Source organism: Sus scrofa, chromosome 1, assembly GCF_054392235.1.
Source record: "Sus scrofa isolate SSC_HxYL_T2T_F1_AM1 chromosome 1, Sscrofa_HxYL_maternal_Yorkshire_Landrace_v2.0, whole genome shotgun sequence".
Taxonomy (NCBI): Eukaryota; Metazoa; Chordata; class Mammalia; order Artiodactyla; family Suidae; genus Sus; species Sus scrofa.
The window spans coordinates 235,205,071-235,229,526 of NC_139383.1; the positions used below are offsets into that span (position 1 = coordinate 235,205,071).

The 24,456-nt window shown below is 37.9% G+C and overlaps 1 protein-coding gene across 20 annotated transcripts in view; it reads right to left on the reverse strand.

The window, feature by feature from the left end:
* The window catches only part of TRPM3 (transient receptor potential cation channel subfamily M member 3), an 845,347-nt gene that overhangs the window by 514,909 nt on the left and 305,982 nt on the right, over positions 1-24,456 (reverse strand). For 12 of the 20 annotated variants that reach the window (XR_014822585.1, XR_014822584.1, XM_084987423.1 and 9 more), the window contains exon 1: positions 23,188-23,436. The exons of the other annotated variants lie outside the window; for them this stretch is intronic. Coding sequence is in view for 10 of the 12 variants with exons in the window: in XM_084987423.1 (XP_084843549.1) it covers positions 23,188-23,364 (177 nt within the window). In the remaining 2 variants the exon portion in view is untranslated. Of the gene's footprint in view, positions 1-23,187; positions 23,437-24,456 lie in introns of those variants that run through there. 20 annotated transcript variants of the gene reach the window in all.

The following is a 24,456-nucleotide window of genomic DNA, read 5'->3' on the forward strand; positions in this document are numbered from 1 at the left end:
ATAGATAAATTATTTCTACATTCATTCAAACAAAGAGATGTTGGAGCAAAGGGGCACTTTAGACGTAACTAGCAGCTGCCAAATATCATAGATGGCATGACGTTAGAGGTGAAGGGAAAGGGTACATGATTAATTCAGTCCAGGAAGAGAAAGATGCAGAGAGGAAAGTTCCTCAAACCAATCAGGACTCTCATGAGCATTCTGCTTTAAAGAGGAAGAAAAAACAATTTGAAAATTCACCCAATAACAGCATAGCCTCTATGACGCATTCTCTGGCCATGAGACTTTCATTGTGTAATAATCGTGGCTCTGTAGTAAACACTGCAATGTCTGTAATATGTTTATTTATCTCCCACTAGCCTGTTTAATCAGGCCATGGATCCTGTCAGATGTCCTCACTCTATTTACACAATCCCTAACCAAAATGCAGTGAAAAGAAAATAAAAGCAACAACTCAAACAATAGGGTAGAAACCAGCGGATTTCAATGAATCGAGCAGCACCTCAGTATTAATTGATTTAGTGTATAGGAGTTAAGGAAGTCTGTTCGCCAATCACCAGTTAGCTAGCAACCCTTCAAGAAAGATAAACAGGCAGATACATGAGGGGAAGAAAACCAAGCAGGCTGTCTGATTGCTCATACCAGTGCTTTATGATTTCATGCAACCACTTCCCCACATATTCAGCTCATTCACATTTTTCATAATGCTAGCAGGTAATGGACATATGAAGTGGCAAATACTGTCCTGTCACTCAAACTTTGTTAAACAGATTTTTACGGCAAGTGATCTTGGGAATATCACTTAAGACTCTCTGGACCACAGGTTAAAGGATAAAAGTGAACTAGAAGACTGGCTATATTCTTCTCAGCTCTAGAATTTTACACAATTCCTATTCCCCTGACCACACTGGCCTGGAAGTTGTAAATATATGGACATAAGTTAGGGAAGTTCTCCATCTCTAACCTCAACCAGAGAATTTCTAATCCTCATCAATGTTAGCTGGTGCTCCAATATCCCAGGCACTTTATAGGAAAAGAGTTCTCCCATCTCCCCATTATATTTAATTCATAATCTCTGTCTCTTGAAATACATAGAATAGGTACAATGCTGTATACCACAACCACTCCTCCACACTGGTGTGGGGTCTTTTTAATGACCGAAGCTTGCGTGTAACTGTTCCTTTAGATGAGTTTTTTTTTTTCCCCAGAAGCCTGAGAGAAGCCCATTATACCTGCTACACACACATCATGATAGAAAATGCAACTAGACTTCACAGAATATCCATGCTACATTTGTGTTATGACTCTAAGCTTCCTTTCCTTCATTCAACATCAAATAATAATCACAAATATTTATTGAGCATTTACTATGCATGAGGCCTTAAGTAAGTGCTTTATGTGGGTTACTTTGATATTAATACAATCCTAGGAAGGAGGTATCGCTTATTTCCTTTACAGATGAGGAAACTGAGTTTTAAAGAGATTAAGTCATTTACCCAAAGTTTCCAGGGACTGACATTGGACTTATGCAATGCCTACAATATCCTGAATCCTTGTTGATATATATTGAGCCAATTCTGTGCTGGACTGTACTGCAGTTTCACCCATGGTTTTTAACACTGGAAGAAGTTTTATATGTCTTTAATTTAGAAATTTTACCTTACATAGCAAGGTCTCAGATCTTACTGGCCACACTTTTTTTTTTTTTTTTTTTTTTTGTCTTTCTGTCTTTTTAGGGCCGCACCTGCGGCATATGGAGGTTCCCAGGCTAAGGGTCCAATGGGAGCTATAGCCACTGGCCTACACCACAGCCACAGCAACGCCAGATCTGAGCTGCATCTGTGACCTACACCACAGCTCACAGCAATGCCAGATCCTTAACCCACTGAGTGAGGCCAGGGATCAAACTCACATCCTCATGGATGCTAGTCGGGTTCGTTAATCGCTGAGCCACGACAGGAACTCCTTACTGGCCACACTTCAAGGGACTGCTACATTTCTATCATGTTTTATAAAAATTAATTCTTTTCTAACTTTCAATTCCTAATGTTCATATCCCAAATTTTAACTTCTCTGATGAACATATCACTTAACAAGCATTCAACTGACTACAATAATCCTATATTTTGTTAGCCACCAAAGGAAATTTGACAGCAGCTCAACATCTTTGCCCTTAATGAATATATAATCCATATAGCAAGATACATATAAACATGAAAGAATAAGAAAACATTGGAAAATTACAAATTAAGGACACTCAGGCCTCCAGCTTCATTGCTTTAATAACAGGAAGTAATGCCCTCTGGAGAGGGCAGAGTCTCTGTGTTCAAATCCTAGCTCAGCTGTAATTGTTCTTTGAGTCTAGATCACTATAATATTAAGTCTTGTTTCCTTAACTATAAATGACCCAAATCCTATCCCCAACTTGCCTTATATGTTTATGATATGGATTAAATGATATAACAGGAAAAGTATATAACATGTCACCTGGCATACAGCAATCACTTCCTACATGTTTAGTATAATTACCTTGGATGCTTAAAATCATGGGTTTTCAACCTCTTTTTTTTTTCATCAAAATCTTTGTATGAGCCAATCTTCTTTATGTCTTAGGAGATGAGGGGTCTTTACTCACCTAATGATTTATTCAACAAGTACTTACTGTGTCCACATTTAGACTTCTCCTCTCCAAGGAAAACTCCTGGCCTCTGATTTTTGACTCATCTTTTCTTCTTCTATCACACCTGAATTCTTTTTTTTTTTTTTTCCCATCACCTGAATTCTAAATCTCCTTTTCTTTACTTGTTTTCTTCAGTGTGTCTAAAAGCTAAATATTCCTTTGGGAGGTATACAACCCACCTGAAGCCAATCCACCATGTGTCCTCTCTCCTACTGCTTAGCTTCTTGAAATAGTATGCCCACTGCCTGTATTTCCCACTTTCTCATTTACTCATCCATTCAGGAAACATATAAGCTTCTGTGACTTCAGTGTAGGTGTTGTGCAGTGAAATGTGGACAAGGTATGGTCTCTGCTCTTGAGGTGCTTGTGGACATTTTGCTCCTTGAGTTCTCTACCATTGCTCCTCATATAGTCACCCTTGACCATCAAATTCACTCAACCAAAGGGTCTTTCCTTAGTCCTTGCTGACATTCTCCTTCCAAGGAAGCTGATGTTAAAAAACACTGCTGAAGTCGTCTCAAACAATTGGTAAGACTGTTTCCAATGATTGAAAGGAGGGCTGAATTGTGTATGTGTAACTGAAGACAGAAAAAGAGGAGAAAAATAGGGAGCACAGGTAAAGTGGGATAAGAAATTCCCAAGAAATTAGTTCAAACTCAGTTAAGAAAATCTAAAAATTGGTGCAGGGCTATACTTTCAAAGATGAATATTGCAAAACACCTACTCATCAACAACAATTTGTTCAGGAAATAAAATTAATTTCCTCAAGGTAATGAACACTCAAGACATCATTTCTTGCAAGAAATAGAACACTGTAAATGCACTCTTTGTAGACATTCTGAACCAGTTTAGAGACTAGTTATTCAAAGGGCAAATGTGTCCTCTTCACTTCAGAAAGCTTGACTCTCAAAGACAATTTAGGTCACTGGCTTCTGTGGGAGCATTTTTCCTGAAAGGTACACTTAAGCACCCCATCTCTTGTATTATTGATAATATAACTGGTTAAAGGCCTGTAAAAGCCCAATAGCTTTCTCTCTGGGCCACCAAGAAAAAGAAATTAAAACAAGACTACTCCAGCTTTCCTTTTAGGGGGATATGTGTGTGTTTTGAATACCACATCTGTGAAAGTGGAGTTCTAGCATTAATGTTTTTTTTCCAGTATATTTCAAGCATCCCCTCCATGCCAAAGCAACATCAGAAATGACATTACAGATACAGTAAGCTTCTGGCTCATAAACTGAACATTTTTATCTTGATAGTGAATAGAATGTGTCTTTCATAGGAAAGCAGAATAAAGTACCTTCCCTTCTGCTTCCAACTCTCTTTCCATCAAGCAAAGAGAACCACCTAGCCTTGAATCTGCCACGCTGAATGTGGGTCTAGCTCCACTGGGAATTTCTGAGAGCTGGGAAAGAATTTTTATTTATTACTGTATTCATAGTGCCTAGTTCAGACTCTGCCACAAAACTAATTTCTGTGACTATTTTTTCAATACATTTTCTCCTAACATTTTAGAAACAACTTAGGATGTAAAATCCAAGCTACTGAACACTGCACAGGAGACCCTCCTCATTTCCTAGTTCCTTCTGCAATGCCTTCTTTCCCCTCAAGCCTACTTTACTCAGCTACAGTGATAACTTCAAATCACCTCACAAGCCATGCTCATTCGCACAATGCTTTTCCATATGCCTTTTTCTCCACCTCAAATACACTTTCCTTCCATACAACCCATTTTAGGATGCCTTTTTTCTCTCTGGAAAAATTAGTTCTTTTGCACAGTGTTCTCTTTTAATATGTGGAACTTTTTTCTATTATGTTTTTTATTAGAAAGCATTATGGTTAACCTCTCATGTTAGTTTCTCTCATTAGTTGTTCAGATCCTAGAACTTAAGAGTATGACATTTTTATCTTTGCATAGTTAACACTTCACATGGAGCTCAGAACACAGGAAATACTCAAAAATATTTGTTGAATTGACTTCTAGTTAATGAGTCCAGCATATATGCTTTGCCCATTTCTGACAAAGTAATTCATTTCCCCCTTCTAGTATGTGTTTTAACAGAATTCTGAGGTATAAGTAAAAAATTTTAAAAACTAGTCAAAGAATTTTCAGTTTAAGTAAAGATATTACTACCCCAAACCCTCTTTGATATGAGAAAGAAAGTAAGTAAGGAGGATAACAACTTTGGTCATTTAAATTATCTATCCCTAATAATTCACATGCTGAATTCCACTGTTTGAAGTTTTCTTAAACACTTGAGTTATTTTTTTCCATTGAATCCTGACTATAACTGAAGTAAACACCCCTACTAAACTTTCTTATTTTTTTAATTTATTTTTTATTGTAATCAATTGTTATTTCCCCAATACATTTTTCTTACTATAAAATGAAAATAACTCAAAAAGAAAAAGTGAAATAGGAACCTTAGAACAAAGTGATGAGTATCTTCTCTTTTACCACTTGTGTATCTTATGAAAACTAGCCTTTCAACCTGCTGAGGTCAAAATATGTCTACGTATTTGAGAAGCTTTCTGGATACCTAGCCATATTTTAGAATATGAGATTTTCAATTTTAGAATAGGAGATTTTGGAAGCCAAAGTTGGGGCAATTATGAAATACTGGCACAGTACTTTGTGCCATGGTCATCTTTGAAATTATTTACAGGGACCTCAAAACAAAAAAATAAAGACAGAACCAAAAGCAAAACCCTGTCATGAACACAAAAATCTTGCTAACTGCAGAGACCTAGAAACTGGTAAGTCTTCAAAAGCACCCTACATGCCCTACGAGTAATTAAGAAACTAGAAGTGATAGGGTGAAAAAATAGAATACACACAGAAAGTCTTCTCTTCAGCTCCATGAAGGCTCCCTATAATCACTATACAAGTTTGTATTTCCAGTATTCAGTATGATACCCCATGTGAAGGATGCATCTGAGAAGCTTAATGGAAGCAGTGAATTCATCACTCCACTAATGACACTCTATGTCCTCTTTCTAAAATGTGGACACTCTCCAGCCATACCACGCTCCATGGAATAACCATAGCTCAAAACAATCAGATCTGTTGAGCAACTCTTCAAAGGCAATGGTCACCGCCAATATAGATACATCCTTAGTAGTATAGACAACATTGTTTGAAACTTCCTCAAGTTGACTTCAGCTGGATAAACCCAGTGCCTACCACATCCTGATTTTCCTTAAAATCCACAAGCTAGTTTGTTTTTATTTCCAATTTGTAGACTTATGTTTCAGAATAGCCAAAATACATTGCTAACTTCTCATGTGCCAGCACTCGTCTTAATACTTTATGTAAAAAACATAATGTATAAATGAGTATAATTCATTTATTTCTTCCAACTACACTGTAAGCTAATAACTCCACCTGCTTTACTTAATGTCAATCACAAATTCCTCATCTGAAAATTGGAGATAATAATCTCTCTCTCTTTTTTTTTTTTTTTTTTTTTTTTGCTATTTCTTTGGGCCACTCCTGCGGCATATGGAGGTTCCCAGGCTAGGGATCAAATCAGAGCTGCAGCCACTGGCCTACACCAGAGCCACAGCAACACAGGATCCGATACGCGTCTGCAACCTACACCACAGCTCACGGCAACGCCGGATCGTTAACCCACTGAGCAAGGGCAGGGACCGAGCCCGCAACCTCATGGTTCCTAGTCGGATTCGTTAACCACTGCGCCACGAGGGGAACTCCAATATCTCATTGAAGACTAAATACCAAGATGTAAACTACGCAACTTTGTTTCTAGTCACAATAATAGCTCAGTAAAAGTTCATTTTCTTCCCCTTTCCCCAGTTTCACCCATATATTTTTGCTATATTGTTTTTTCATATGTTTACATGTGAAATTTAACATCACATTACTCAACAGGGAGATGAAAACTATATACAAAACTATATAATTATACATCATAAGAATGGCTGAAATTTAAAAAAAGAAAAACAATGCTAATTTTGGTGAGAAGAGGCAGTATGAAATTCTCACATGTTATGTAAAAGAGAGTATAATAAAATGGAAGGCCCAGATCTCGTTGGCAGTTTCTCCTAAAGTCAAATATATTTAAACCCTATAACCCAGCAACTCCATTTCTAGTATATAACCAACACAAATGAGGTTCAAATAGGTTCACTGGAATGATCACAACACCCTTATCTGAAGGAGCTCAAAGTGGGAAATAACCCCATGTCCATTAACAAGAAAAAAGGATAAACCAGTTATAGTATATTCATACAATGTGATATTAAACAGAATTATAGATAATGAAATTAATGAATCTCAGAAACATTACACTGAGTGGAAGAAGCCAGACATCAAGAGTACATACCGTGTGACTCCACCTATTCAAAATTCAAAGTCAGGCAAAACTCACATAGAATGATAAAAGCCTGACAGTGGTAACCTTGGGTGGTGGTAGCCATGGTGGTATTAACTAGGAAAGGGCACCAGAAATTGATTACAGTGACATAAATTAATGAGTCTTCATATGGGAGTGGTCAAATTGTTAACTACATTTATTAAAAAAAAAAAAAAAACTTGGGCTTAGAATGAAAACTCATGAATTTGACCACATGTACGTTTACCTCAACTTTAGAAAGTTTTCTTGATGATGTTCAATTACTCACTTCACTGGTTCACCTGTTAGAGGCTTTTACAAGATGGTGGAGGATGAAGGGAATCTCAGAGAAGTCAGTTTAAACAGTCTTGATGTCCAGAGTTCACTCTCTTGCTAAATGAGGGCACATCTGAATGCACACCTACTCCTACTCAGTGATATGCCATTACTGATGACTACAAAGTAAGCTCATTATTCCCTGTGCCTAACATTTTATAGCTGTTCAGAGCAAGAAAAAGATATTCTGTGTCATAGCTTTTGTTAACTATAATTTTCATAAAGCCATTATCACTCTGGAGGAAGACAGGTTATGTATAAAACAGGACAAAACATTTCTCCATGATGAGGCGGTTTGCAAAGTTGTTTGCATGTGGAAAATGATTTTGCCAGGGGCACCAAAAAAAAAAAAAAAAGAAAAGAAAAGAAAAGTGAAGATTCCCCCCACCGCCACAGAGGAACCCCTCTTAATAGATCATCCTGCAGCTAGCTTCTGAATAATCCTATGTTTAAGGACTAATGAATCTGAGTTTGCCACTGCATTCCCACAGCTGGAGGCAATGGTACTATACACAGAGCTTCTATGAGGCAGAGGGTGAGAGGGTGGCTGTTTGCAGTTCAGTGTAAGCACCACTGGGCAGACAGTGAAGTATGACCTGTACATTGGAGCAATATAAATATACACATACTCACCACCATAAGCAGGGCCTTAGCTGCAGGGCACTCTGTTCTTTGGCCCACTTCTCTCCATGACCATCCCTTCACACTTGATATTTCAGCTTCTCTCATGGGAGTTCTCTAAGATGCCTTCTTGCCTTTGGATGTGCCACTATTTACCTGGAATATTCTTTCTATCCCAACTTCCCATAGGTATCTCCTTCAATGCTTAGTTCAGGAGTTACCTCTACTAGTACCTTCCAGACTATTATCTGGTGCCCCCTATCTATGTTTACCAACATAAAAACATATAGCCAACCACACTATCATTTCCATTTTACTTATCTGTCTCCCTAACTCTAATATTAGCTCCTTTTGATGGGGGCCTGGTATTTTATCTCTTGATTTCTAATACCTTTGCCCGTTTCTGACGCATAGCAATAGAAGAGTACAGAATGAGTGTTGTGAATATGAATAAATGAATGGAGGAGAATAACTATTTTTATGGTGCTATTTTGATTTGTGAATTTCTGTCCATCTAGAAATAAAACAATACTCACTTTGATAGCATACAATGTATACGAATTTTTCCCCCTCAAAAGAATACGATGAAAATAGGGATATTCTGATTGAAACACTAATCTCTCATGTTGGATTCCTTTAAAGTATGGCTAACTTTTAAAAAAACATAAACCTTTTCTCATATTCAGTTCACTATTACATTAATACTCCTAAACAATGTGCTGTTTTGCTTTTCTCAGGGATATAAATTTGGGATGGTGTAATTTCATTCAGTCAGAAGAGCTGACAAGCCCCATTAAAATCTCTACAGGACTTTCCATCAATGGTGAAATAATGCTGAACAATGGGAGGACTCAAGGGGATATTTAAGGGGACATTTGAGCCCACCATACCATCTCATAGTGGACTCTAAAAGCATTACTTCTTGATTGTAATCGAGAGAGCCTACTATTTTCCCTAGCTCTGTAAGCCTCTTCATCAGAAATACTGTTTCTGTAGCACACCTAAAATTAGGCTCTATAGTTAGATCCTGTTTCCTTCTGTGATAAATTAGCAGAAGGTGCAGACTAATTGTTTATCTTGACTTGCAGAATGAAAGTTTAGTTTTGGCTTGCTTGCTGTACTTTTTAGGCCTGAATGGCTTCCAGAACTGTTAGCTATTGTATGTGAGGGGATTCGTGTTCATTGAATTAGTGAAGCATTGTACCTACATCCTTGCTAACACAATCTGCTTTCCCTCCCCCCAAATCACCTACTAGAAGGATGGGTCTAGGTAGCCATATTTATATGAGGTGATTCAATTTCCTTGATCCAAGCTATGTAGGTAAGGATGGATCAAACCCAAGGCAGTGAGATTCCTTAGGGGAATGGGAGACAACAAACTGGTAAGATATAAGAAATGCAACTGCAAGACCACATAGAACTGGACACTCTGGCAAGTATTAGTGAGAACCAGAGTGACAGAGGAAGCTAGTCTATAAGCAAAAGTAGATGGCTCAAGAGAAGCCCAAATGGAAGATTTGAGGGCTCCATTACAGAGAAGCTTGGTTTCTTGCGTTGTCTGGATGTATTTTCATTCCAATTGCTAGATATCCCAGAGGTTAGCCTTAGAAGAAAATTTTTCATTTGTTAATACAAGTGAACTTCTGTTATCTGCAAGCAAACTACACTTATCCCTTGCACAACACAGAGGTTAGGGGCACTAACTCTCCACAACGTAAAACCAGCCTTCTGTATCTGCAGTTTCATATCTGCAGATCATGCTTTACTGCAGTATATATTTACTGAAAAAATCTGCATTTAAGTGGACTCACACAGTTCTAACCCATGTGTTCAAAGGTCAGTTGCGCATCTAAAATAGGAACTTTAATATAATTGTAGCAATGATCAATGTGATTGCCAATTTTATGTGTCACCTTGTCTAGACCACAGTGCTCAGATATTGTCTGGACATTATTCTGGCTATTTCTCTAAGGATGTGTTTGACTGAGATTTACATTTAAGTTGGTGGTCTTTGAGCAAAGCAGACTGCCCTTCATAATGAGGGGTGGCCTTGTCTAATTAAGTTTAAGGCTTGAATAAAACAAAAGACTGCCTCTCTGTTAAACAGGAAAGAATTCTCCCAAATACTGCCTTTGGACTTCATCTGCAACACCAGTTATCCCTGGTTCTACATAAAACTGCCTTGTTGACTCAAATTGCAGCTCTTTCCTGAGTCTCCAGCCTGCCAATTGTTCACCATCAGATTTTAGACTTGCCAAACCTCCCTAGTCAAGTGAGCCAATGACTTAAATAAATTTTTTTTTGTTTAGACACACATACATACACACACACACACACACACACACACAAATATACACTATTGGTTCTGTTTCTTTAGAGAACTCTAACTAATACAGCCTACAATAACTACAAAGTGTAATTAGTTGCACATAAATAGTGTGTATTCCCCCAAATCCATATTATTACAAAAGATATCCTGAATTTTGTTCATTTGCATTGTACCATTTCTGTTCAATTAGGTTGAAAGGAAGGAACTATATTGACTGAACACTGACTATAGCATATGCCGACACCAAACATATTAATTTCTGAACATAAAGCAACGTTTTTTTAATGATATAATTAAGGAAACTAAAATTCAGAGAACTTTCATATTTTGTCAACAATCATTTTGAGGATATGCAACTTAATTATAGTGGCTGTCAAGTACCCAAACGATCGCCTTTTTTGTATGGCCAATATGTGAGATAACTGTAATCTAGCTATGTCTCAGATGAATAGAGAAAGTGGGGGTGGGGCAGATGTAAGGTGCAGAAGAGTACAAAGGAGGCAATCCTGAGTTTGGAAACAGAAAAGCCCAATAATATGGGCTTAAACTATAGTAGTCATAATTTTTTCAATTCAAAAAGGAATTAATTGTGTTCTTTATATTTGATGCACAGGGTTCAGGTCATTTGATGTAAAGCAAAAAACTCTGTAAATTGAAAACGACTTTTTAAATGTTAAGTTTTAATATTTCAATTTTAATATATTTCAAAAGAGTTTGTGAATAAATTACATCTTTTGAAGGATTGAGGCATTCAGATTTTAAGAAACAGGAAACAAATATTTCCTATTAACATTTTCTACATGTGAGCTACACCATGAGACAGTAGGCCTGCCACACATGGCTCTCCAATGACCTTAAGATAACATTATTATAATTAATGATTTACTCTCAGCTCTTTCAAATATCAGTGGTTTTAAAATAAGTAGGAGCACTCAATGGCTTTCTACCATTATGAATTAATCCTAGAATATCAGAGTTGTAAGGCAATTTAACAGTCATCTCATGATTGGTAAACTGCCATCTACCGGCCAAGTACCACCTGCCCCCTGTTCGTGTATAGCTGATAAGCTAAGAAGAGTTTTTACAATGAAAACTGGTTGAGGACAATGAAAATAAGAATAATATTCCATGACAGGCAACAAGTAAATGAAATTCAAATTTCAGCCTGTCCTCATCTCTTCAGGCTGCTCTGACAAAATATCACGGTTTGAGTGGACTATAAACAACAGAAATGTATTGCTCGCCATTCTGGAAGTTGTAAGTTCAAAGATTAGGGTTCCAGCATGGTCAGGGGAGGGTCTTCTTGTAGGTCACAGACTTCTCTTGGTATCCTCTCACGGTGGAAGGGGCTAGAGCTCTCAGGAGCCCCCTTTATAAGGCCCTAACATCACTCCTAAGAGTTCAACCCTCAGGACTTAAATACCTCCTGGATGCCCCACCTACTAAATACCATCACTTTTGGGGGTAGGATTTCAACACATGGATTTTCAACCTAGGAACACTCACTCCATCGCACAATGTTCATAAATAACTTTAATTTGAACACAACCACATTCATTTGTTGAGTATTGTATTGTGGCTGCTTCCTCTAGCTACAATGGCAGAAGAGTTGTGACAGTCGGGGTAACTACATAACCCACAAAGCCATTTTACAATGTGGCCTTCTATAGAAAAAAGTTTGCCAACCCTTATCTAACCTAATCCCGTCATTCTATAGATGAGAAAACTGAGGCACTGAGTGATAAAACTATTTCAGGTAACTCAGCTAGGATATTAATTAACCAGGAGTAGGGCTAAAAATCTAGTTTTTCTGTCCATTTGATGATGCTGAATTTAGCCTTAATTATACTCATCTTTAAATTAAATTGCATAGCCTCCCTGTGCTGATTACTTGATTTATCTCAGAATCTTTGCTGAAATGAGCCAACATCATACAAAAAATTTATCTTGATGAATTAAAATATTTTCATTTATTCATTGAAATGAATTTTTAATTGTATTCTTAAATAATTCTAAGTAAGTTATTATAAAATAAAATGATAAAAATTAAATGTTTGCCTTAATACATCAAACAAATGACATAGGCTCTGCTTGTAATTCATAACGCAGTAAAATATGGAAATTCAAACACTTGCAGACAAATTGGCCACATTCAATTTTCTTACAAGAGATGATTGACAATAAAATGAGAAAATAATTCCTTAGTCTTTCTATGTTTAGTGAATAGAAATTGACCAGTTAATTTCCCAAATGTAAGTTGAATTTAAGTCTTTTATAAATTCAAAAAGAAAGTGTGCCTCAAGTTAAAGCATCTCCTTTACATCATTAGGAAGTCTCTGTTGGGTTTACAGTGAAATCAATTACCTACCCACTCCTTAAAACATCTATCTTTAAGAAGAAATGTTTAAAGTGGGGCTTCTCAACTACCAAAGGAATATTTGGCCACGTATTGAGATATTTTTGATAGTCACGATGAGATAAACAAAGCTTCTATTTGATACCACCTATCCATGATACCTGATATAATACTTCTGTCCATGATACTTAATATCATTAAACAATATAGTGCTAAGAGAAAAACAAATCCTAGGAATATTCACCTTTAAATGGAAATGCCAAAATACTTCAATATAACTGTGTCAACATAATTATCTTTAGACATCAGCCAGAGGCATATTTAAAGGATAAAGAAAGAATAGCCCTGCAGGTTTAACAATGTAGTTTTTCTTCTAATAGGACTTTCTCTAATTCAAAGTGTAACCCAGTCAACAACATTTTTGAAAGTAATATATTAAAGTCTCTTAGATCACTAAATTAAGGAATGCCCTTTCTTCAACATAAGCAATAGATGAGGTAATTTCAATCTCACTTTCAGTAAATATTTTCAAAGCAGACGTCTGGTGCTACCTACTTACAGCTTCTTCCTTGAATACGTATTTTATTTTGCCTCACTATTTACTGAGTACTAATTATTGGTTCAGTTCCTTAACTAATCTTTCATTGTGGGGAACATATGAAGTATATCAACTCAAGCTCAAAATATCCTTTAATTAGAAAAAAATCCCAAGACCCTATGATAACATTTAGTTCTAGGCAGCGACTTCAGAGCATTGGGTCTATTTTCTCCAACATTTACCTATTCAAGTGTAATGCATCTAGCACCCCAATTATCCCATGCTCTCTGCTAAATGCTGCACAAAGGAAATTATCTAAGATATGGTTCCCAACTTTAAGACGATCTTCCGAATGAGCTGAAAGAGCTAATAATACAACAACATGCTAAAAGCAAAGACAGAAATACCCACTGACCTTTATGAACATGAATAAAAGGAGAGACTAATCTGGCTTTGGGAATTCACATTTTTTTTCTTGAATTCATCTGAGTTGAGTATTAAAATCTGGGCAGGAGTTAGGTAGGAGAAGGTGTGCCTCAGATTTTCCAGGCAATGGAAATAGCTTGTGAAAAAAGTCCAGCTAAAAGGAATTTCTTGATTTGAGGAAGGGAAAAACAAAACATGAAGGCAGAGAAGTAGGCAGAGGGCAAATCACTGAGGGTTTCCTACACCAAACGAAGGGGCTTAGGATTTCGTTCTACAAGAAAAGGGGAATCACTGAAGAATGTCAAACATGGAAGGACCCTGATCGTATCTGCATTTCAAGTGGATCATTCTGGTGGCTGTGGGAAGTATCAATTTGAAGTAGACAGCCATAGTGTTTTGGGTCCAAGACTGGTCTTGGGAACTAGGAATAGACAAAGGGGGTGGATCAGAGACATATTTATGAGAAAACTGGTCAGAACTGATTGGCTGATTATATAAGGGAGAAGAACAAATAAAATAAAAGGCATAAGGCCAAGTTCTCCAGTTTGGGCAACCTGGTGAATGAGTGATTCTAGCAACTTGGAGAATACATAGAGGAAAAGGAGCAGATGCCAGGGAGCTTGCTTATTTCAGCAATGGCCTAATGATTATGGCAGAAGACTTAGTGCTCTTTCTTTTCTGCAGTTTTTCTGCCTCCAACCATGTAAATGTATCATCTTTTGAACTAAACAAGAAAGAGATTAATACGTCATCTTTGGGGGGATTAGTAGCTGCAAACTATCATATATGGGATGAATAAAGACCAAGGGTCCTACTGTGTAGCACAGGAAACGATAATGGACAACAATATGAAACAGAATAGATGTGCATACCTGAATCACTTTGCTATACAGCAGAAACAACACTGTAAATCAACTCTAATTCAGTAAGATTTTTTAAAAATGTAATCTTTTCTTCTAATCTAGGATGCCACCTATCAACTACACATTCCTAGCACCTATGTTAGCTATGTTAGCTTTCCCACATGATCCCTTAAGAAACAATGTGTAAGTCATTCAATGTTCTGCGAGCAAGGAGACTGTCAAGTTGTCGAAACATTATGAGCCTATATAAATTTACAGAGAGATACTGGGTGCTCAAATTTTAACAATAAAAATCAGATAATAAGGTGTGGTTATGCCAGAGGCATAATTTTAATGAGCCAACATCTCTTTACTAAAGTGCCACACTTGAGAAGAGATATTCTCAAACGTTACAGTGTATGCACTTACTGATTCATCTAGGCTGCTTGTTAAAATGCATATTCTCAAAGTCCTCGCAGGGGGTTAACTTAAGAGGTTTGGGTGGAATTCCAGGAAATTAACTCTAAAACAGGCAGTCTTGGAGTTCCCACCGTGGCACAGCGGGAACGAATCTGACTAGGAACCATGAGGTTGCGGGTTTGATCCCTGGCCTCGCTCAGTGGGTTAAGGATCTGGAGTTGTCATGAGCTGTGGTGTAGAGAGCAGGCGGCTCAGACCCTGCATTGTTGTGGTTGTGCTGTAGGCCGGCAGCTATAGCTCCAATTTGACCCCTAGGCTGGGAACCTCCATATGCCTCATGTGCAGCCCTAAAAAGCCAAAACAAAAAACAAAAAAACAAAAAACAAAAACACTGGCAGCCTTGGACCACACTTTGAGAAATACTCCTTCAAGAACTCATTTGGGTGACAAATCTCCCTCTAAGTAAGGCAATTCAATATAGAAAATGTTGCTAAACCAGAATCCATCCCTCCTTCCATCCATCCTCTATTCATCTATCACCAATCTATCACCTATCACCAGCCTTATCTATTAATCTAGAAATTCTGTAATTATTTGGGGGAAAGGAGCAAAAGTTTTCAATGCTGTCCCTAAACTGCAATTTCTATGAATGTGCCTTGGACAATGGAAGTAGAAAAGAGCCACTGAATAGAGCAAACTTCCCAAATGCTTTTAAACATAAATTTTATGTGAGATAAAGGTAAAACTTAAGTCTCCCTCCTAGAGATTTTGTTATACCTGCCCCCACTTCACCCCTACTTCATACAGAGCAATTATAGCACTGTATCTTTCTCACATGCTTAGGAGCCAAGAAAATTTTATTCAGCTAAATTTTCCATATTTAGTATTTAATACTAGGAATCTTTTTTTAATTTCTAGTATAAAATTAATTTTACTTTAGCATCTCTGTTGCTTTACTGATTTTCTGTCTATAGAGGATCTGTCCATTGATGTGAGTAGGGTGTTAAAGTCTCCTACTATGATTGTATTCCCATCAATTTCTCCTTTTATGTCAGTTAATATTTGTTGTAGTTAATATTTGTTGGGTACTCCTATATTAGGGATATATATATATTGACAATTGTAGTATCCTCTTCTTGAATGGATCCTTTAACCATTAAATAGTGTCCTTCTTTGTCCATCTTTATGGCCTTTGTTTTAAAATCTATTTTGTCTGATAAGAGTATTGCAACTCCTGCTTTCCTGTCTGGTCCATTGGCATGAAACATCTTTTCCTATCCCCTCACTTTCAATCTATAAGTGTCCTTTGCCCTAAGATGAGTCTCTTGTAGGCAGCAGATTGAAGGTTTTTGCTTTTTTATCCAATCTGCCACTCTGTGTTTTTTGATTGGAGCATTCAGTCCATTGACATTTAAGGTGATTACTGATATGTATTTATGTACAGTAGAAAAAAATATATTTATAAATAAATGAAAAAAATTAATTTTGAATGTGATTTTTCAAATGAAAGCCCTGGATGTTCCCTTCCTGCCCCTTTCTGTCCAGAATCTCTTACTTAGTTTTGGAAGGATATAGGGTAAAGCAGACAGGGGGTGGGATGAGGGTAGCTCTAATATTGTAAGCATCAGTTATGACTGCTCTGACCTTGGCTTCCAAGTGCACTGACCATTGCTCAATTGGTACTGTCATATACTATTGGAATCTAAGGGACATACATTTGAGCGACGATTGTAGTTCCAGGCACCATCATAGGGGAAGTATAAAGGGGGCCTATGCAGCACAGTCCAGAATCTTTACTGTAGATGCTATCTTTGGAAGTTCTGCTTCACAATCACATATCTCTATATAAATTCAATAGTATAGAAAAATCTAAAATTGTATGTCACATGCCTGAAAAAAATCATGAAAATAATACACAGAGATACATCAAATTGATAAATAAAAATAAAAATAGGGACAACCATTTCTCCCCTCTATGATGCTATATTATCTACAAACCAAAACAGGGAAGCTGAACTCAATTTACCTCTCTATCTAAATGATCTCTCAAAAATTTGAAAACCCATGAACTAGTCACTCAAAACTTTTTGCTCCAACTGTTAACTAACACATCTGTTCAGCAAAAGAAACAGGGCATTTAATTGTGTCTCCCTCCAGCTCAGCTGAATCTATGACAATTTTCTTCAATGTGAGGTCCTTCTAAGAGCTGTTTATAGCAGAATCATTGGGAGAGCCTGTTAAAATACAAATTCCTGGGCCAGCCACCTACCTACTGAGTCAGCACCCTGGGGAGTGGGCTTGAATATGTGCTTTGCTCACAAGCTCCCCAAGTGATTCCTGAGCCTTCTTAGGATTTCATGTATCATTCCCATGTTTGTTCACCTGTTTATTCTTAACAAACATATATTGAATACTTTTTGTAAGCCACAGTCTTTAAAACTCTTTTTCATGTTAGCTAATGGGAAGAGAGAATGGATATGATCTAGTGGTCTGTACATGAGCTTGGAGCCAGTTGAGGTTTCACCAACAGACAGAGAGAAGGCAGAGGATGTAAAGCTACTGCTTGACAGGCAATATTTTCTTTCCCTGCAAGAAGTCATCTACAGGAAAGGCAGAACCCTTTCCCTTGAGACAGAGCTTACCCTATTTTACTGGGACTCCACAAGTCATCCCAGAGCCAGATGGCCCTGGGTTTGGACATTCCAGCTAGCTATGGCCTCCCTCATTCTGCAGTGGCCTCACATTTTCCTTCTTTACTGCACAATAGTGAACATCAGAAGACGGAGCTCTCCAGAGAGACAGGAGGGTTTCCCGTTGCCTCAAGAATTTCCTGCAGGCTGCCCAAGGAACATTTCACAAAAAGGCAAATCACGTGGTCACTGTTCAACAGCCTGAGTTGAAGCCACCATTTGAAACTCCACCAGACAGATTTTGTCTCTCCTGGGTTTTAGTTTGGGTGCATTTTCTTTCTTTTTTTTTTTTTTTTCTTTGCTTTTTCTCATTTTCTTTAAGAGAATCTGAGGCTGGCATGCTAAAATAGAAAGATGGGCTTTCTTAGCAGCCCTTAAAATTTTGTCTAACAATATACTGTGTTTTTCTAAGAGCAATTTATTCTTCAAATTTCCCATTTAGTGGAACTGGCCAATAACCAGTTCTCTGATTCCACTCACCACCATTTATGAACATGTCTAGATATAATAGGCATATGTTTCCTGTCTTCCTGTCTACTCACCAGCATAAGGTACAGGAATTCCTTTGCCCTGAGTAAGCAAAAGCTCTGGTTTATTGATATTCTACCTGCCATGTAAAGATTCAGAATTTTTTTTTTCTTTTTAAGGCATATGGAGATTCCCAGACTAGGGGTCCAACCGGATCTGTAGCTGCCAGCCTACGCCAGAGTCAGAGCAACTTGGGATCCAAGCCACACCTGTGACCTACACCACAGCTCACAGCAATGTGGGATCCTTAACCACTGAACAAGGCCAGGGATCGAACCCGCTTCCTCATGGATACTAGTCGGGTTCACTAACCATTGAGACACGATGGGAATTCCAGATTCAGAATTTTAGATGTGAAAAGGACACCTTGAAAGTAACACATTTAAAACCCAAATTTAAAGGAATCTCAACATAATTGTTTTCTAAGAGTTTGACAATATCGATGAGAAGTCAGCTTTTGGAATGCCTGGCATCAACTACAGAAGACAGACCCAACTTATTTTGTCAGTAGGATCTTACTATGCTTCAGAGACAATATAATGGACATTGGTTACCATTATATGAAATTACAGAAGTAGAAAACATTGGTACTTGGGGTGAATTTGTGATCTGGCAGCCCAACATGATCAGTGCTCATTCAGTCATTTTTGTTGTGTTATACCCAGTTCACCTTTACTAACTCCTCTGAAGATAATAACAGAAAAGAAAGAAGATTAAAATGAAATTAAATTTTGAACTTTTTGACTGGATTTCAAAAAAATGGGAGTTTATTATGCATTTTTTTATAAGCAGACAGGGTGTAACAAAAAAAACACTAAGAAAATTATTAGTAGCATTACTGATTGTTTATTATCTACATCAGAGAGTTCTGCTAGCAGGCATTCAGTGGGGCTGTACTTATCAGTGACATGAAATTACATATCTCACCGGACTCAATCACTAGAATTAATCATTAGCATACCCTCTAGAATCAATCACTGCCACACCATTTCTAGCTCAAAGAACCACCATCAAGCAACAAGTTGTTCTGTCCTTCCTTCAGGACCTTTATTCTCAGATACTGGAACCACCATCACTGGGACAGACAGCAGAGACAAAAATGTGAAGATAACCTAAATTCTTCCTTCCACTGCAACTAATCAATTTAGCAAAGCCCTGTTTATTTTACCTCCACTATTTTTGCCTTATCCCTGGCCCTCATCAATTCTTCAAGTCTCTAATATAATCTCTCAGTTTCCAATCCCACCATCTCCCATCCACTGAGACACTACAGCCAAAGAAATCTATTTAATACCTGAAAATCTAGTGATCACCTCTCTGTTAAGGCCCCTTTAATGGACCCCTAGTTTTCAAGATAATTGTCAAATGCCTTGGCTTAGCAGGCAAGGGCCTCTATGATCTAAACCCTGTTGATTTGTTTTAATTCTTCTTCCATTTTAATAACCAATCCAGTTTAACTATTTTTAGCCTGAGTAGACTATCTTCTTCCATGCTCACAGAGTATGGCAGACTTTACCATAGGGAATCATAGCACTGAATCTAAGTCAAGACCTTAGTTCTTCATTTTAAAGAAAAGTACACCGAAGTTATAGAGAGGTTAAGTAATTTACCCAAGGTCATACATATAGTTAGGAATGTAATGGAATTAGGATTCGGGTATTCAGGACTAACTGTCAAAAATATAATTTCTTTAATCTCTTTCTGATATTGTTTAAAGTGGTAAAGCCATACTCTTTCTGTGAAAATCCTCAGATGATACAGATCATTTGGTCTTCATTAAGAAACTGGCTTAAATATATGTATCTAAAGCCTGTCCTAAGTGCAGAACTTCCCTTTTCCCCAATGTAACCCATTTTTCAGATGCCTTCCCTTTACTAAGTCTTCCAAGACTTCAATGCAAAGAAAGCTCTCTGCTCTAAAATTAATCTTCAAATTCAACAGAAGTAACCAAAATAAAATCTCCCAAATAAAACAACGGCAGAGGCAGACCTGATAATGAATATAAAATATGCTAAGAACGTTCTGTCACTGAAATAAATTTGACTTTTTGTGATTATTAGTAAGATGAAATCTTGAGACAAGAATGAGGCAAATGACAACTGAAGAGAAATAGTTTGGAAAGTGTCCCATTTGAAATGTATCCGTTTGAAAACAGCTTCTGACTTTTGGCTATCATCATCAGATGCCTGTCCAAAAATTCATTTTCAAATGATATTTCCAAATGCAACCCGAATTCACATTTTTTCTGCAGTGGACAAAACAACAAATGAGATGTTTTCTGAAAGAATAAGATGTACATCCCAGCATTTACTGGGTTTAATTCATGCTTCATATGCCGGCCTTTCCCTTCTAATTCTTTAGTATCCTGTTTCCATTAGGAAATGAGAAAACACAGGAAACTGTATTATGAAGCCATTTCTAAACATTAGCATGGTACTGAAGTAAGTTCGCAAAGAAACACAAATTTTCAAGAAAAGGATAGGGAGGGAAATTGGCTTGAGTCCAGTTTGTCAGAAACGGTGAGTGATTTGAGTTCAGTTAAATCTAATCATGCCATTACACCCTAACACTGCATTTCCTGACAAGTCAGGGCACCTGAAAGGGCACAGCACATCACAAAAATGCTTGAAAGAGGAACAAAAATTACCTGTTGAATGGAGAATTGGGTTTATTAGCTTAACGGTTTCAATTGACTCCAGAGAATCCAACCAGTATATTAACATGGTGGTGGTGGAATGAGGAAGATAGAATAAGAGGTTGAGAGAAAAGAGAGGGAGGGAGGGAGAGACGGAACGAGAAGAAAGGAAAGAATGGTAAGGATTTCTGTTATTAAATATTTAATTTATAGTCTAAACCAGGAAGAACACTGACCAAAAGATGCAAATAGGAACTTCCATTTCACTTGAAATGTAAAAGCAGAGTAAGAATACATAGAAACTAGCAGAGCAAAAACAGAACAGCTACTATCCAAAGGGGGAAAAATATTACATGGCATTCGTACCCAGAATGTTGATAATATAATAGCTCATATACAAAAGCAGCTTTCACTTCTAAGTATTGCTGAAAGAATTTGGTAGCACTTTTTTTTTTAAGTTTGAAATGCACTCAATATCTGATGTCTCCCAGGCTAGGTATAATCTATCAAAAACACAGATGTTTAGAAACAAAGTTCTCTAGTAAAATATACTCTCTCTTTGAGATACTGGGAAAATTGTAAGGATACTTACTAACATACTTTATTAAATGAATTGTTATAAAGCACCATGTTAATAAGTGATAGTAAGACTGAGCTGTATGCCATCCATGGTATTGGTATAGTATTGACGTCTGCTAGTATATAGCACAGATGGCAATTTCGGTTAAAAAAGATGACAGCTCTTCTAAAAATAAGTAATCTACCTCAAAGATACACTTTACTGCTGGTTTTATGACTAGCAAATGATAAGTAATATTTCCTATTAGAAATGAGAGTATTAATGAGTAATATCTTGATGGTAGTATAAATACACCTGTTTAAAAATCATTATGTAAGTTGAAAAGCACTCTTTCAGGGTAAAGCCAATGAATAATTTAGTTGAAAAATGCTTCTTATTGCCAGAGTCAATTTTTTCACTTATAGTTAGGTTTGCCAAGATACTCTTCACCCCAGATCTTTGATTCAGGAGCAATTTTGAAGGAAATTTCACATTCATCCTGTAGTTCCCTGCATTCTTTTTCATGCCCTATCACACATGTTGTTCCAATATAGCAAAAACACTTGTATCCAAGGAAGCCTCTCTCTCACTCCCCACTCCCAAACCTGCCTTTCCTCCAAAATTCTCTTTTAGGGAAGCAAAAGCATGCCATAACAACAATATGATGGTATGTGAACAGGACATGGGAGGTAGGTAGTCTTTGTAAAAATTCATCTGTTTGTGTTGAATAAGATAGAAGGAAAACTCAGACAGGGTATTACTCTGTTGTAAGAAGCCGCTTAACTGTACAGAACTAACTGACCACATCAAACCTGACCCAACCAGAACACAGCCTCAGGAAAAAAAAAAAATGTTGCAAGTGTAATTTATTCAGAGTTAGCTTATTAATCCTCCATTGTGATCACTCAAAGCCCAGTGATCATTAAATCACAATATCATATTAATATAGAAAAGAGAATTAAGAACTTCATTTTGCCCTTTTAACTTCACATCGATGTGGGATATCCAGAGATATGCACTTTTCCCAAATAAGTGTTACCACATTCTCTTTTCTGAGGAAAAATATGTGTTTTCTGCATCTTTTAAATTTTACTTCTATTTCCTTCCCTATGAGGCAGATGATGAAGGTGAATTATTATGAAGTTGCAGGTACTTTTTCCAATATCTTCAATGTATTTGCTTCTAGAAAGAGGAGTGCTGCTGACACCAGGTAGCATTCTAGCTCAGGTGAGTACCATTCTTTTGTGTAACTCTGAGCTAGAGAGAAAGCTAGAGGCACACATTCTGTATTTATTTAACAATACTTTCCCACTACTGACTTCACTTAACAGACTAAAATTATCTTGTCTTGTTAAAAAAACAAGTATACCCAAAAAGTCACAATCAGATGGGGTTTGTTCTTTGTCTTTACCTGACAGACCACCTAAGGACACAGGGCTTTTAAAATAATGAAGAGAATCCTTTGTTCTCTCAGGTTGCATTTAAAGGGAAACTGGGTCGAAGGGCTTCCCCAGGGAGGAAAAAGAATCCAGGAGCCAAACACAAGGGAGTAAGAGATTTCACTCCCACTATGATTCCCACCCTCCCAAAGAAGTTAATTAATTCTATTTTAGGGATGTTTGGGGGTGGGGAGCACTCAGACAGCCCATTCTCTGCGACCATAATCTCAGCCTCAAATGTAGCTCAGACCATCCTCCCTCCCTGACACCATGGGGTGAGGGGCGTTGAGAACCTCTCTCCAGCCATGGGCAACAGAGCCAGTACCTCATGCATCTGTACTCCCCAAAAGGTGTGTCCCAGCCCAAGTGCGAAGTTAGGCATTTAGACCTGGAAAGCACAATGAGAGCCATTCAAAGCAGCAAGTTACAGTACCTTCAGAAGTCTCACAGATGGGAGAAAGGCTGCGTGGCACAGCTTCCGAATGGTCCAGTTTAGAGGTCGAGGAGCATCAGTTTGATTCATGACCCCTTCTAAATTCCACCGGGAAAACCAGAAATCGCAAACCTGAGCGGTGCCTAGAAAACAAACGGTCCCCCACGGCCCTGGCATCCCATGGTCATCTCCACACCTGCAAATTCCATCAGGGCAGAGGCTTCCTGCAACTTGGGAGACTAGTCAAGTGGCGTTGCCTGAGCCACTGAACCTTCTTAAGAAAGCCACCTCCCCTCTCCCTGCAGCCGTGCTCATGCATACCAAATGTGGCTGAATGGAGGCACACTGCCTGCTGCTTCGGGGAGGGGATGCACGATTTTGAAGGAGAGGGACAGCCTGCACGGAACAGCCTGTGGTCGGAGTCAGAGCAGCCTGCTCGGAATGTGCACTCCCTCTCCTGCTCTCCTCCCGGTAAACGCAGGTCAGGCATTGGGGGAAAACCCGGGCCATTTACTCTGCTCACTCAGTTTGGGGGGGAGCCAAGAGGAGAGCAAAAGGGAACATCAATAAAGCTAGAACGGGGAACTTGCACTTTCTCATACAAAGCATCTTTGAGGGGCTGGAAACTGGCACAGGGGGAGGGGCTAGGACACAGAGGAAGAAGGGATGCCTCTGAACAATAAGATAAACACTTCACTTTTGATTTATGTGACATAATACATTGAGAGCTATTGTAAAATGGGTCTGTAGTAAAAGGGATCATGTTCTGGGGTTTTTATTAAATGTGATTGACGGTCCCCACCCTGATATATACATTATATAGATGATAGGAGGCAGATGCAGAGAGAGAAGCAAAATAACACACACACTGAGAGCGGTGAGTTATTCCTTTCATAGAAAGCAGTGTAAACTAATGCATGTTTGGTTGACCTTTTAGAAATGGCAGTTTCTAAGTTGGGGGTTATCCCCTCCTGGAAAGGCACTTGGTACTCTATCTGCAACAGAAGTTTAACCCTTAAAGTGCCACGTGGAATGTTTTCTATAAAAGATGGAGTTTCCTGAGTCGGGGATACCCACCCCCATCATTTTTTAAGGATGGATGGCTTTAAGAGAGAGTTGCTGCGTTGGCATGAATTGTCTTTAGCACTCCTGCAGTGAGAGAGAAAAAAGGGGAACTTTTCAATTTGGAGGCAGAAATTAGATAATTTCACTTCAAGTAGTGAAGTTCCAATGATTGAATAGAGGAAGGAGTTGCAACCCCCACTTAAA